Source organism: Amblyomma americanum, chromosome 7, assembly GCF_052857255.1.
Source record: "Amblyomma americanum isolate KBUSLIRL-KWMA chromosome 7, ASM5285725v1, whole genome shotgun sequence".
NCBI classification, from domain to species: Eukaryota; Metazoa; Arthropoda; class Arachnida; order Ixodida; family Ixodidae; genus Amblyomma; species Amblyomma americanum.
Genome location: NC_135503.1, coordinates 163223874 through 163238424, shown reverse-complemented (window position 1 = coordinate 163238424; position 14551 = coordinate 163223874). Strand labels below are relative to the sequence as shown.

Below are 14551 nucleotides of genomic sequence, written 5' to 3'. Positions count from 1 at the left end.
AGAGTGTGGAAATGCAGCGTCCTTTAGCGCGCAGAACACGGCTTCAGACGGACGACATGGACAACTTCTGGTCGTACGCGGCGTCGCTGGGATGCAGTCATTGCGTCAGGGATGAATTCATAATCCAGTTCACCTATCCGACGAAGAACCTTGTAAAGACAGAAATAGCGGCGCAAAAGCTTTTCACTCAATCCATGGCGGCGAACGGGCGTCCAAACCCTGGCTTGTATTCCGCGTTGAGTTGTCCTCCGGTAGCTGGTTTGGCTGTAACGCAGGATGGCTTGCGTTAGTTCCGCCGTGAATGCTGTTCCTCTGTCCGTGATGAGCACATCGGGGGCGCCGTGTCGAAGAAGAATGCATTCCACGAAACATTTGGCGACTTCTGCTGCTGTTCCGTTCGGCAGGGCTTTCGCCTCGGCGTAGCGGGTCAGGTAGTCGGTCGCTATGATGATCCACTTATTTGCAGACGTTGACTTTGGGAAAGGACCAAGCAAGTCCATGCAGATCTGCTGAAAGGGCCTTGATGGTGGTTCAATGGGGTTCATAAATCCTGCTGCTCGGGTGGGAGGGGTCTTTCGTCGCAGACAATCTCGGCAGGTTTTCGCATAATGTGCGACATCGGCAGACATTCGGGGCCAGTAATACTTGTCTTGAATGCGGCGGAGGGTGCGAGTAAACCAGAGATCTCCAGCTGTCGGCTCGTCGTGGGAAGCCTGTAGAACGTCTTCGCGGAGACAAGTAGGTACAACAAGGAGGTAGGCTGTTTTGTTCGCTACGAAGTTCTTCTTCATGAGGACATCTCTCTGTACACAGAAGGAAGAAAGTCCTCGCTTGAATGAGGCGGGAGTGAAGAAACTTTGCCTTCCAAGTACTCGATGAGGCGTTTTAGGTCGGGGTCCGAGCGTTGCTGCTGGGCAAAACAGTTGGAGTTGTTGGGTCCCAGGAAGGCGGCCTCATCGTCGTCCGGCGGCGGCGCATCTACAGGGGCTCGTGAGAGGTAATCGGCGTTAGTGTTTGCGTCCGGACTTGTAAACGACAGTGACGTCAAACTCCTGGAGGCGCAGACTCCATCGAGCGAGGCGGCCAGAGGGGTCCTTCAAATTGGCAAGCCATCACACCGCGTGGTGATCGCTGACTGCCTTGAACGGTCGTCCGTACAAGTAGGGGCGGAATTTCGACGTAGCCCAGTTGATGGCAAGGCACTCTTTCTCAGTCATCGAATAGTTAGCCTCAGCCTTGGAAAGGGAACGGATAGCGTATGCGATAACTTTCTCCAGCCTGTCGCTTCTTTGAGCGAGGACGGCGCCTAGGCCCACGCTGCATGCTTGCGTCGGTACGAACTTCAGTATCGGCGGTTTCATCAAAATGCGCGAGGATCGGTGGGGACTGTAAAAGACGCTGAAGTTCTTTGAAGGCTTCAGCTTGCGGGGCTTCCCATTTAAATGGCACGTCTGCCTTCGTCAGTTTTGTCAGGGGCTCGGTGAGCGCGATAGGATTTTCACAAATCGTCGGTAATATGCGCACAGTCCCAGGAATCTGCGCACTGCTTTTTTATCGGCCGGCGGTGGAAGCTGTTCAATAGCAGCTGTTTTCTGCGGGTCTGGGCGTACTCCTTCCTTGCTAACAATGTGGCCTAGAAACAGCAGCTCTTCGTAGGTAAAGTGGCACTTCTCTGCTTTCAAGGTTAGGCCAGACGATTTGATGGCGTTTAGTACTGTTCGAAGTCTTTTGAGGTGCTCCTCGAAGTTCGAGGCGAAGACAACGACGTCATCTAAATATATCAGACAAATTTGCCACTTCAGGCCTGCCAGTATATTGTATCCATTACTCGCTGAAACGTTGCTGGTGCGGAACAGAGACCAAATGACATCACCTTGAACTCGAAGAGCCCATCCGGAGTGATGAATGCCGTCTTCCCGCGATCTCTTTCATCGACCTCAATTTGCCAGTAGCCGCTCTTGAGGTACATCGACGAGTAATATTTGGCGTTGCAGAGTCGGTCCAGTGTGTCGTCGATGTGGGGGAGGGGGGTAGACGTCCTTCTTGGTTATGTTTTTCAGGCGACGGCGGTAATCAACGCAGAATCGAAGTGCGTCGTCTTTCTCACTCAAAAAAACCGGTGCCGCCCAAGGGCTGTTTGGTGGCGGGATGACGTCGTCGCGAAGCATTTCTTCCACTTGACCCCGGATGACTTGTCGTTCTCGCGGCGACACATGGTAGGGGCTTTGACGGAGAGGTCGGGCGTGCTGGTCGGTTATATAATGCGATGCTTGGCAATCGGCGTTTGTCGGACCTTCGGCGATGACGAAAAACACTCGCTGTAGCTTCGACGCGGATTGCGGATCTGGTCTTGTCTGTTCCGGGGCAGGGCTGGGTTATGTCGAAAATGGGCGAGTTCTCTTGGCCAGGCGAATCTTCTGCGGAGGGGTCGGAGAGGGTGAAGGAGTCTCGTAGGTCGGATATTTCGACGAAGAAAGCAATCGTCGTTCCTCTGTTAATGTGCCGGTATTCTTCGCTGAAGTTAGTCAGCAGTACTTCGGCCTGGCCATTGCGGAAATGTGCGATGCCTCTTGCAATGCTGATTCCTCGGTCTAGAAGCAATTGCATGTTCCCCTTGATGATTGTTTCAGCGTTAATGGCTTTCGTGGCGCCTACGGTCACGATAACGCTTGAACGGTGTGGGACGCTCACTTCTTCCTCCAGGACACTCAGGGCAACGTGATTTTCCAGAGTTTTCATCGAAGGGATGGCCTCGTCCGTCGAAAGCGTGATCAGCTTGGATCGCAGGTCGATGATCGCCTGATGCTCGTTAAGGAAATCTGTGCCCAAGATCACTTCGCGGGAGCATTGCGTTAGCACAACGACACTGTAAAAACAAACCGTCATTTTGACGGCCACCTTTTTATCTATTTTGACGAGCCGCCCGCGTCAAACGGGAAAGACGGAGTTTTCGCCGTGAACGAGCGAGCGAGGAGAAAGAGACGGAGAGCGCAACACAAAAACGAGAAACTCTATTGGCTGGCGCGTAGGGGTACGTCATGTGAGACGTCGCTCAACGCGCGCTTCCGGCCCCCGCGGCCGCTGTCAAGGAAGGAGTCCGGTTGTCGTGGTTCCCTCTCGCTTTTCTTTGCGCGCGCTGCTTCTGCCCGGGTGTTCGTTGTGCTTTTTGCGCCATTTTTCCTTTTTGTGTGTGGCGCGTTGGAAGGCCGCGAAGACGCAATCAAGAAACGTGTTGGCTGCAGCCGAAAATCAACTGCAGCGGGTAAAGGTAAGTGTTCTGCTTATATGCTTCGTTCGTGCAGTACGCGTTCTGTGAGGCACATAGCTACGAGGAGCACGCTTGTTCTCACGCGTAATGTATACACGCACCGATGGCCGTGGGCCCGAGATTGCCGTTTAGAGATGTGCTTCTACGTAAAGCGGAAACCACACAATCGCGATCTTTCGCGCGTGGTCCTTCGTGGGTGAATCGCGGCCTCATGGTTCAGCCACGTGCAGCGATTTTCACGGGCTGCGTGCGCCCACGTGTAAAAAAAAAAAAACTTCCTGTGAGGAACACTGAAGCGTACGAAGAGCATTGGCGCACGTTAATTGAAGAGAGTCGTTTATAGTATCTCTATCATGCGGGCACATACAATCGCGATCGAGCCTGACTTTCGGGTACGATTACTGCTACGCGGGCCAAGGATCGAAATCGAGTTGGTCGAGCTCTAGCGCGCCATGCGCCTCTGTTTAAATGCAGAACACCTTATGAATGGGCTTAATGGGCAGCAAAAATAGTCGTAAAAACCATTTTTTACATTTTCAGTTGTAATTCAGGCCAAGACATGTGCTATGACTACCATGCTGGCCATCTGCAGCTCCCTTGAATACATGCTGTCGGCACTACTGTCGTAGGTTCGTAAAAGTATTCGTCAATAAAAAGCAGACTACTTTTCGTGCACTGATCAGCTTTTTTCTGTTTTATTTCTTACGCTCTCTCTTTTTTGTTGTTCCTCGCTTCCTGGCACACCGAGCCCCAAACGTCGGTGTCCGGTGGCGATGGGGCAGCTCGATCCTGTTTAGGATCGGCTCGATCGCGATCGAAAGTGCTCCACGATGGGTAGGTGCCAGCCAAGCCGTTACCGTCTACAGAAGGTTGAACTTAGTGCCCCGGATTGCGCTGGCACAAAAAGCGAGCATACTGCACGAACAGAATGTCGTGTAAGATTTGACGCGCTGAAAGCATGGATTGATTTTTCAGGGGGAAAAACAGTGCCTTTATCGCGAGCGTAACAATGCTGTATATTTCGCGCATTTTACATAGCTACCGATACGAAATATGTGCCTTACTAGCTCCATTCATTTATAAGTTACTTCATCCAAAACAAAATTACCGCGTGTGTATAGAGCCCCACTGTGCTGTGCACCAGTGAAGATTAGGTGCCTCCTTAATCTGTCCTATTTTATATGATGCGAGCTCGCTTGCAAAGTAGGTTTTATGACAAAACACATTGTAAGTACGCTAACTGCAACTTGGCTTCATTACAAATGGGGTGATCGCAACACAGCTCTGCAATGATCATTCGAGGCCCATTCGAAAAGTATTGCTTATTTTTATCAAACGAGTGTAGTTGCTAATATAGCAATAAGCTTCTTTCATATTTAACAGACTTTTTAAAAATCGGCTCAACCAGGTACCGCCATTCTGCCACTGTAGCGGGGTTATCAAAAGGGAAGTCAACAAATATTTCGGAATAAAAAATTTTTTCAAACAAGGTGATATTTTCTGACAGTTGTACAATGATGCAGGTTCATTTAGCGAAGCATCAAAGGGCATGCGTTTGCAAATTTGTTATCTGGAGGGTCTTTATTGGCTACATAAGCACGACCCCAGTAACAAGTTCTGTCCTGGTTCCCAATGATGTAAAACAACTCTATTTAAGCCCCCTGCACTCCGGGATTGGTCAAATGTCAAACTGGCCACAAAACTATTCCATTTAAGGAAGGGCATGTTTGAATTTTTGCGAATCAAGGAGTGTTGCAGGCTTAAATGCAGTAATTTTACAATACTGGGACCCTGCTCTAGCAGGTGCTTTCTTTACATTTCCTGTGGTTGCATGCGACAACCAGCTTGCTTTTATTTAAAGCATGCATCCCATTACTAGTCAAAAACTACTCTGGCCAACCGCATGATCGAATTTTCGTGCCCGCCTATAAGTCGTCCCCTAAGCTGTGCAAGATTTTGCCTCTTATAGATAGCTTGGCCACTTGTGTCCACTAAGCACCCCATGGCTACCATTTTGAAGTTATCAGAGGTCTGAGCGACACTGATGGTGTTTTCAGAAGCATGACAATCTAACAACCAGCCCAGTGATGACTAATCAACTTCAAATATTCTATTTTGTGGCCCAATCCTCTATATGGTATGCACAGCAATAATATAAAGCTTTAATGTGTATGTCGTGTGGGATACAGTCAGGAAAACATACTTTTCATTGCATTGTGCACTAATGCATTAATAAAATGTTTATAACAAAGGCACGTGCAAACATCTGCTTGTGCCTGTAGCATGCAAGTTACCTTACGGAACTGTCAAGGGGCTGCGATTGATTACTAATAGCACCAATCATCTCTAGTTTGCAGAGGAGGTCTGGAATATTTTCAAGCAAGGGTCAGCGTGGACCTTGTGGCAGCTCTGGTGAATATTTGGTCACGGATGTCAACTCAGTTTTGAAGCTCCATCAAGCAAGGTATGCACTTGATATCGCAGAATCTTTTTCCTCTACTTCTTTCTTCTGAGGACACTTAAGATTAATAACTGAAATCTTTAATGCGCAGGCGAGCTCTCCACATGCGCACAAGGCACATCTGCGGCACATCGTCAGCGCAGCTGGCTCCTAGGCGCATACTTCTAAGCTGAATTGCCTGCAAACTTTGTTTGCTATCATGATTTTATGTCATTTTTGCCAGACTCCAGTGCTGAACTTGTACAAATATGAGAGACACTACAAAATTCATTCCAATATTCATAACACTAACATACCTTGCATAAATAGGGGCTGCTCCAAACATTTCAGAACATTTAATGCGCTGCGTGTACATGTTTCGCGTAGTCATGTTACAGATGTTGCTTCTCCAACTTCATCAGGAGAAACATTTAGCTGTCCTCATACATTCTGTGATGCCCAGTTTCTCTTGAAGAAAGATGTTGTTACGCATGTTAAAAAACACATTTTTTCTGGTGTTGCCACAGCATGTTGTTTTGTTAACTGCAAAAAAGTGTTTTCAAATCCAAAATCTTTCACTTCTCATGTAAGTCGCTGTCATGGCAGCAGTTTGTGTCTAAGGCGCAGTGTGGCACAATGTGAAGATTTTGCTGCACCTAGCAGTGTCGATGACTGCACCGCTGTTGAACTAGCATCTTCAGACGCTGCAGACTCTATTGCGCAGTCTTGGCAAACAAGAAATGCAGCCCTGTTTTTAATGAAATTAGAATCATTTCACCTTGTACCGTCATCCGTCGTGCAGAGTATCAGTGCTGAAATTCATTCTATGAATTTATTGTCCGCAGACCGCAGGCTCAATGTTATTGGTCAGATACTTCACGAACACAACATAGATGACGAAGCATCTGGCAAGATTTTCTCTGCATTAAGCAATGAAGAAACCCCTTTTAATACAGTTGGTGGTGTGTTGCGAAGTAAATATGCACGGCACGACTTTTATAAAAAAGAATTTAAAATGATAGAGCCAGTCGAGATGACCTTTAAGAATGAACGAAGTATTCATTATGTGCCAATTAAGCAGTCTCTTGCTGCGATGCTTGCAGACGACACAGTGAAACAAGCATTAAACAACGGTGCTGTTTGTGACAGCCAGTATCTTTCTGGCTTCAGTGATGGAACCCTTTGTAAAGAATCTGCCTATTTACTGCAGAACAGTGGCACTATTCAGCTGCTCTTGTACCAGGATGCATTTGAAGTGGCAAATCCTCTTGGATCGGCAAGAAAAAAGCACAAAGTTATTGGGATGTATTACAGTGTTGCTAACTTTCCTTCACACTTTACCACAAAGGTGCATAATATTCAGTTAGTGATGATTTGCTATGAGTCGACACTTGTGAATCTAGGCCACCATGCTGTGATGAAGACAGTTGTTGCAGAACTTAAGGACCTTGAAGAAAATGGAATTATTGTAGGAAGTAATCACTTCAAATGTGCCTTGGTTGCTATCCTGGGTGACAATTTGGGAAGCCATGGAATTGGTGGCTTCACAGAAAACTTTTCTACGTCAAGGTGGTTTTGTCGATACTGTGAGGTCACGAAGGAGGACTTTCTGAACAACCCCCATTTACTGGGGCTGCAACGCTCACATGATGAGCATAATAACTGTGTGAGCATGGCCGAACAGGGTTACTATGACTTGGCAAAAGGCGTGAAATTTGACTCTGCTTTTAATGCCTTGCAGTCTTTTCATGTGACGTCTGGGCTGCCACCATGTGTTGCTCATGACATTTTAGAAGGGATCGCTCCATTTGATTTGTCGCTAATTGTGAAGCACCTTGTTTGTAAAAAAAAATGGTTTACAGTTGCACAGCTAAATGAGCGAATCAAGAATATATCTCTGAGCCATCGGGACGCTAAAAGCAGGCCAGCAACTCTTCTGAATAACAACAGCTGTAAAGTGCGTGGGCAAGCAGTTGAAATCTATTACTTGATAAGACTGCTGCCTATTCTCATCCATGATAAAATAGTTGACTGTGAAGATGAGGTATGGAGCTTGTACTTGATGTTAAAATCTATTACTATTATAGTTATGTCTCCCAAGCTTCATATTACTCAGGTTGAGTACCTCAGGGTTCTTATTGGTGAATACATCACTGAAAGAGTTAGACTATTTGCAGCAGTGCCTCTGAGACCCAAACATCATTTTTTGAGCCATTACCCCGATCTTATTTATCGTTTCGGTCCATTGGTTCATTTATCAACATTGCGTTTTGAAAGTAAGCATTCATACTTCAAGCGCATTATCCGAGCCTCACAGAACTTCAAGAATATTACACTTACAATGGCGAGCAAGCATGAAATGCTTCAAGCATATTGTAGGGCAGGAAATGTTATCCCTGACGATTTGGTGCAAGAAAAGTGCTTTGCATTGCAATCAGAGATCATAGATGCCAGGATAGTGCGTGCACTTCGCTCGCAATTCCCAGCACCAGAGTCAGCAGAACTAAGCCTTCAATTAACCTACAAGGGTACTACTTATGAAGCTGGCTCTGTTATCTTGTATAGTGTAGGTGCGTGTTTGAAGGCAGCGAAGATCAGCTGTTGTGTATCCATTGAACGGAGTATTTCTTTCATTGGTGCACCTTGCACAATCGAAGAATGGGGTGGCAGAGGCCTTAAGGTGGTAACCTTCACTAATGAAAATCTGGTGTGTGTGAAATATGAGCAGCTTGTTCACAGGAGTTCATTGAATGTGTATGCTTGTGCCTCTAGGAATGTACTGACTCTTAATCATGATGTTGACTTTGTTCATTATGTGTGAAAGGAATGTTTTTTGGATTACATATACTTGGGGGAGATTTGGTCGATGTTAGTCGAAGACACCTTTCTTTTTTTAAGAAGTGCCATAGAGCAGTGAGATTTCTTGCGCCTTCGGTGTTTTCTGGCCCATTTCATAACACGTTAGTTATTCTGTAGTTTCAATACAAAGAAGAAAACAGATTTTTGTGCGTGCTTTTTCAATACAATTTTTTACAAGGAATGTAAGCAAACAGTTTAATCTGCAAATAGCTTTTTGTGCAGCACCCAGCTTCTGCAAAACCCTGCAGTAGTACTGGACACCTCCTCTTCAACCGTGTATTAGTACTGTGATTAATGTGGTGATGATTGTTATCTTGTTTTGTGCACATACCTTAAATAAATGAAGTTACAACTTGAATGTTCCTTTCTTTAACAGAGCATGGAATCTGTGGCATCAGCGATACGAAGAATAGTTCCAGAACTCCCTGAAGAAGAACTTGTAACTCTTGTCAATTATTTGAAGTCAGAAGGCTACCAACATGAAAAGGACCTCATTTACTTAGAAATTGATGATCTCAAACCTCACTTGAAGTTATTCTATGCACGTAAGCTCCTTAGAGGGCTCAAGACCAATGGCAATGATGGACCACCCAGCAGCAGTGGCGGAAATGCTGAACAAGTACTAACATTGTGTGCAGAATCAGCCAGCAGCTCCCAGACATCAACTGTTGCAGCCACAAGCACATCTCGTAGGTGGCTGCAGGAGTTTAAAATCAATTGGGCAGAGCTTCCAAATCAGCTGATTGCAGATTGTAAAGAGGGACAGAGGCCAAATCCACAGATGAGGCGCCGACTTGTGAAGCTGCTTGGGGAAGCAATAGCGAAACATGATCCAATGCCTGGGATGGCAGCAGTGAAACATATTGCGAGACTCGTGACTATGGAGTATCCCAAGTCATTTGCAGACATGACGTCTGCAGGGGATATCATTGGCGATGGCGCCGCTTCATTTTCCCGGCAGCTGAGCACATTCCTTGAGAACAAAAGACGGCCAAATCGGAATACAAAGAGAACTGACAATTTGTCAGAGCAGGTTGATCAACCTGCAGCAAAGATGCCAAAAGGGCCAACTGACTCTTATGGCTGTGTGGCCTGGCAGCCTGATTGCGACCAAGAAACTTGGGAAGCTCTCAGTGAGAAAAGGTGTCTGCTAATGCAAACCAGTCAACCCTGTGAGAGTGTTTCGAGGCTGATGGCAGATACATATGCTCTGCAGCGCAGAGAGATTAATGAAGGAAAGGTCACTGCGCAAAACATCCGGGAGCTATGGCCTCATCTGCTTGAAGAAACCTACTTCTTTGGGCATCTTGACACGCTTGTTGGTTTTTCTTTCTGTGAAATATTCATTCATGAATTGACATTGAAAGGACCAAAAATTGTTGACTACATGCTGAAGTTGTCCAAGAATGGAATGCGAGCTTTGCTGCACAAGGTGACGTCAGCAGTAGACAAGGATGGACAGGCGGTTCCAAGATACTTCTACATCCTGGAATTGCTTTGTGCTTTCTTCGGCGAGAACTACAGCCAAGTAGTCTCCTTTCATCCGGCATGTTCTTTCTTTTTTTCATATTTTTGCAGTGCATATCCCAGTAGGAGATGCAGCTGGTTCTAAGGTTCTACTGCCATTTGTGTTCCTAGAGAGAGATGATTCAATTACTTTGTTTTTCCTGTTTCTTCAAATTTCTTAAAATGCTCTCGCAGCTGCCGCAATGGCAGGAAGTACTCCTCAGCTTGACTTACCGAAATGTTTGGTGGTAGTCTTGCAGATCTAACAAGTGGCTGAATGCTTTCAGTGTTTAGTTCGTGTACTGAGTGTGCAGTTTCATTCTTGTATAGCATTAAGATATGGTCCTAATTATTTCAGCAATAGTTATTTCCAAATAAATTCTGTTCATTTTATAGTTTATTGCCTATAAGCCTCAAACAAGGGCCAAAAATTTCTTTCGACTGGCGTACCCATTAGCTGGGAATTATTGAATCAAGTAAATTTGTAGTCTTGTAATTTTATACCGCATTTTCATCCATTTCTGCTGAAATGATACTGTACTCGAGGTGTAGAAAGTGCCTTGATGACAGCAGGATCGTTGGAAGTATGGTTATGATTTATTATTGAGATGCATGTATCTGATCACTGATGTTTTCTCTGGAGTCTAATAACATGTGGCTTGTGAATTCCCAGCATGCAGCTGAAGGGGGGCTGGAAGGACTGCCAGCAACACCGCACCTTGCTGTGATTGGTGTGTATTTGTCATTTATAGAACTTTGGCTCAAAACATGGCTTGTACAGTGTATTTTATTATTCTACGATGTAACCTGATTTTGTGTAACTTCACTCTACTTAGTAGGACATATTCAAAACTTAGGAATGAGGCTAGTCCTGGATGAAAGGCTTAATTGCTGCTTCATCTTATGTATGTGCAAGTTTGGCAAGTAGTTTTCCATTCTTATTAGAGTGTACAAAAAATTTGAAACTCAGTAGCAGTACTGTTGATAAGTGGGGAAGGTTGGGGCAATCTCCGCACTATAAGGTGATATGCCAGAGTTCATCGAGACTAATGTGCGGCCTTTTGACTCGCCAAAAGCATGACGTTTTGCTAGAAAGCATGAACGAAGCTGAGCTTGGCTTTTCTCATCAATGTCATGGCAGGCTAGGTACAAAATGGAGGGCCACTCTGGCTTTGAAAAGTTGCCTCGGTGCTTGCCCAAGTTTTGTTACCACATCACTATTCCCCATTATTATAAAAAAAAAACGAAGTATTCTGTCGACAAAGTTAATTCTTTTTTGTCGTGCACTATTTGTAAATCTTTTTTCATAAACAAGTTCTATGTAGTATGTTTACATGAAGCAAGCGTCTTCAACAGATATAATTAGTGGTGTGTAAAGCACTGATAAGGGAGGGCATGTTGCATGTGTCTGTCTACTGCCAGGGTACGAAAAGGCCTAGCAACAAGACCCAGTATGGCTTTTTACGAGTACATTTGAATTCGGCTTCTCTCAGTGTACGCATCGAAGGCCATAGAGTTACTCGAATTATTGGATCACCCCTTTAGTGGGTAGCGTTTGCTTGTGACTAATTTTTTTTCCTTGCAGGATCCAGCATGGGGGATATAGAGAAAATCATTGTCGCAGTGGATTCTGTAGAATTCATTTCTACGAGAAGTCTGGAGAAGTCCATGGGCCTCCTCCTTGGTGCCTACTTCGTATTCAACGTCGCGTACCCTACCGACTGCCCCCTCACCATGGAGTTTTTACAAAGGTAAATGAGTGAATGTGGATGATGCGTTTGATAAGCAATCGGAATCCAAGGCAATAGTGTGAGCAGCAGGGTTCTTTTTTCTGAGGAAAGGCACTCTCCCTCCTTAGCCAGTGCCTGCAAGTGTTCAGTTCTGCCCTGTTCCCCTGAAATTCTGATGTCGTTACATACATTCCTCTCGTGCATTTCTTCGTTCTCTGGCGCAGCACCGTGTTGCTTTTTTGGCACAGCTGTATGGTGATTTGCCAGTCACAGGCGGCTTTAGAAAGTAGAATGGCAAGATTATTGACATAGTGCTGCTTGCCAGCAGTACATGCTAACGCCTTGCACATTGGCAATTGCAAGATGAAGGTCGGACTTGATTTTAAATTGCACCCAGTTCTGGTATTCTGACAGTTGCAGAACTGCGGATTTGATCATTGTCATGTGATGAATGCACCAGCCTGGCAGTTTGCATTGCCTATACTTGGTCACGTGTCCTGTGAGTGCATCTAGATAACACTTTTCGATGTTATGCTTATTTTTTTGGTTGGCTACTGCAAGAAAGGGGCTAGGACGAAGAACCAGATAGGACAGGCGCTACTGTCAATTATTGCTAAATGTAATGTGTGCAGCACTTTTATAAGTACCGACGTCAGGAAAAATAGGAGCGAGGATTAAGTGAAAATGCAGTTCTTTTAAGTCGCTCTACTATGTATCGTGTCCACTGGCTAATGTCCTAGTGCAACATTACAGTGTGTCTGACTATGGGTTGCGTCCACACATGTGGCACTAAGTTGCCGGATGCCTGTCTGCACTTTTACAGGCCTCAGGTTCCCTTGTTACCATTGATGCAGTGCTCGCTCTAGCCTGTGAACAATCAGCCCCGAGAAAGTAGAGCTCTCTACCTCACCTTCTGGGCACCCAACAAACCTTTTGCAATGATGAATATCAGTTTTTTCATTTTGCATTGAAACGGGAGACGTGACACATAGGCAGGACAGCTTCACAGGTACTGTCACAACCATTACATGGCACTTTCCCCTTTCACCTAGTGATCTTTTAGGAGCTGGCAGGGTTATTAGCCCCTTTCAAAAAAAAATTATGTTGTGATCCCATATTTGTCCAGAATTGCTCAGTACTTGAAATGGACAGGTGAAAGAGCCATCGTAAAGTCTGCTATGTCGGCACCTGAGAAGTTGGCCACCCTTTGTGTCAAAGTTGCAGTGTAAAAGAAAAAAAATTAAGACATTCATCATCATGCCAGGTTTGTTGATTGCTCAGAAGATTTCAGGTGTGAAATTCCGCTTATTTGTGGCCAAGGGCACAGAAATTAGAATGAGCATTGTGCAAATGGTAAGATGATGAGGCATGATAATGAGGTTTGTAAATGTATGCAAGGCTGCCACATGTGCAATTGCAGCCTATACCTGGACATCAGGGTGTTACATCAATACTGAGCTATGTATGTGGCTGACAGCAGAAAACACTGAAATGCAACAAAATGCTCTTGCATAGTTATGGTTTCTAGACTCTGTGCATGGTCCCTGTACATGATGAGCACCTATTGTTACTAGAAATACTATACGGTGTGTACGTGCAATTGTGGGCTGTTTTTACGAGTTATAATAATGGTTACATTTAAGTACATCTATTGTTAGTGCATGTATATGTAGCTATTTAAGCGCACTACTAGTGTGCTCACATTTTTGCTACCTGATTTTAATCTCGTCTTTTCATTTCGAAATACTGTGTGTTGCAGAAGGTAGTGCAGTTCACACATTCATGGCATTTCACCTTTGTAGACAGAGTATGTGATTGGCACAGTTTATGGAGCATGGATTAATTCTATCCTCGTTTTGTTTCCAGGTACCTTGGGCAGATCAACCCAACAAAAGGGCGCGGCAAAGGCAGGGCCTGCGGAATAGCACCAAAGCTGCTGGGCCTGCTGAAGGCACTTTAATTTATAAATAAATATGCAAGTAGAAATGTAAATTTGTTTTTGTTGCATGGTTTATGAGGTACTGCCCACTGCAAGTGACTGTCATGTGGTCAGGTTCACCACACTATATCTTGACACAGAATTATGTTGAGACTTGTCGTGTTGGGCCATCATACTGACAACACAGTTGCATTTCATGTTGGCAAGCCAAATTTTGGAATGGTTAAAAGCATAGTCGTTTTGAAATTACAGCCTCTGCTATTATCTTGATGGCCAAATACTGTACTGACAGTTATAGATAATTTCAAATTTGCAAAAAGTCTTCAAGTCATAAAAACAGTTTTAAAATTGACAGCTTGCCATTGCAGATGATTAATCAGTGGTATAATTACAGTTTGGCTATATTTTCAAATCGATCAAAAAAGTCATCGAAGTCAGGAAAAAACATTGTCATTTAGAAATGACAGCTTGCTGTAACTGCTACGGTCAAATGCTATCAAATTGACAGTTTGGCTGTATTTCACATTGACAAGAAGAACGTCAAAATGATAGAAGAACTGTCATTTAGAAATGATGTTCTGCTGTCACTTTGATGGTCAAATGTCATCAAATTGACGGTTCGGTTGTATTTCAGATTGACAAGAAAGACATCAAAATGATGGAAAAACTGTCATTTAGAAATGACGTTCTGTCGTCACTTTGATGGTCAAATGTCATCAAATTGACGGTTCGGTTGTATTTCATATTGACAAGAAAGACATCAAAATGATGGAAAAACTGTCATTTAGAAATGACGTTCTGTCGTCACT

The 14551-nt window shown here is 44.8% G+C and overlaps 1 protein-coding gene across 1 annotated transcript; it reads left to right on the top strand.

Annotated features, from left to right (window-relative positions):
- Window positions 1–3102: 3102 nt before the first annotated feature.
- LOC144096737 (uncharacterized) lies at window positions 3103–13791 on the top strand. Its single transcript, XM_077629582.1, has 6 exons — window positions 3103–3268; window positions 5619–5732; window positions 5821–10113; window positions 10747–10804; window positions 11659–11824; window positions 13670–13791. Exons 3-6 carry the CDS (start codon window positions 8947–8949, stop codon window positions 13761–13763), a joined length of 1485 nt encoding a protein of 494 aa, XP_077485708.1. The 5' UTR covers window positions 3103–3268; window positions 5619–5732; window positions 5821–8946; the 3' UTR covers window positions 13764–13791.
- The last annotated feature ends 760 nt before the right edge of the window (window positions 13792–14551 follow it).

Excerpts from the sequence above, each read along its gene's own strand:
- LOC144096737 (XM_077629582.1), top strand. The coding sequence starts at position 8,947 with ATGGAATCTGTGGCATCAGCGATACGAAGAATAGTTCCAGAACTCCCT. Across the intron at positions 10,114-10,746 it reads AAGTAGTCTCCTTTCATCCG|CATGCAGCTGAAGGGGGGCT; the intron begins GCATGTTCTTTC and ends GTGAATTCCCAG. Across the intron at positions 11,825-13,669 it reads ACCATGGAGTTTTTACAAAG|GTACCTTGGGCAGATCAACC; the intron begins GTAAATGAGTGA and ends TTTTGTTTCCAG.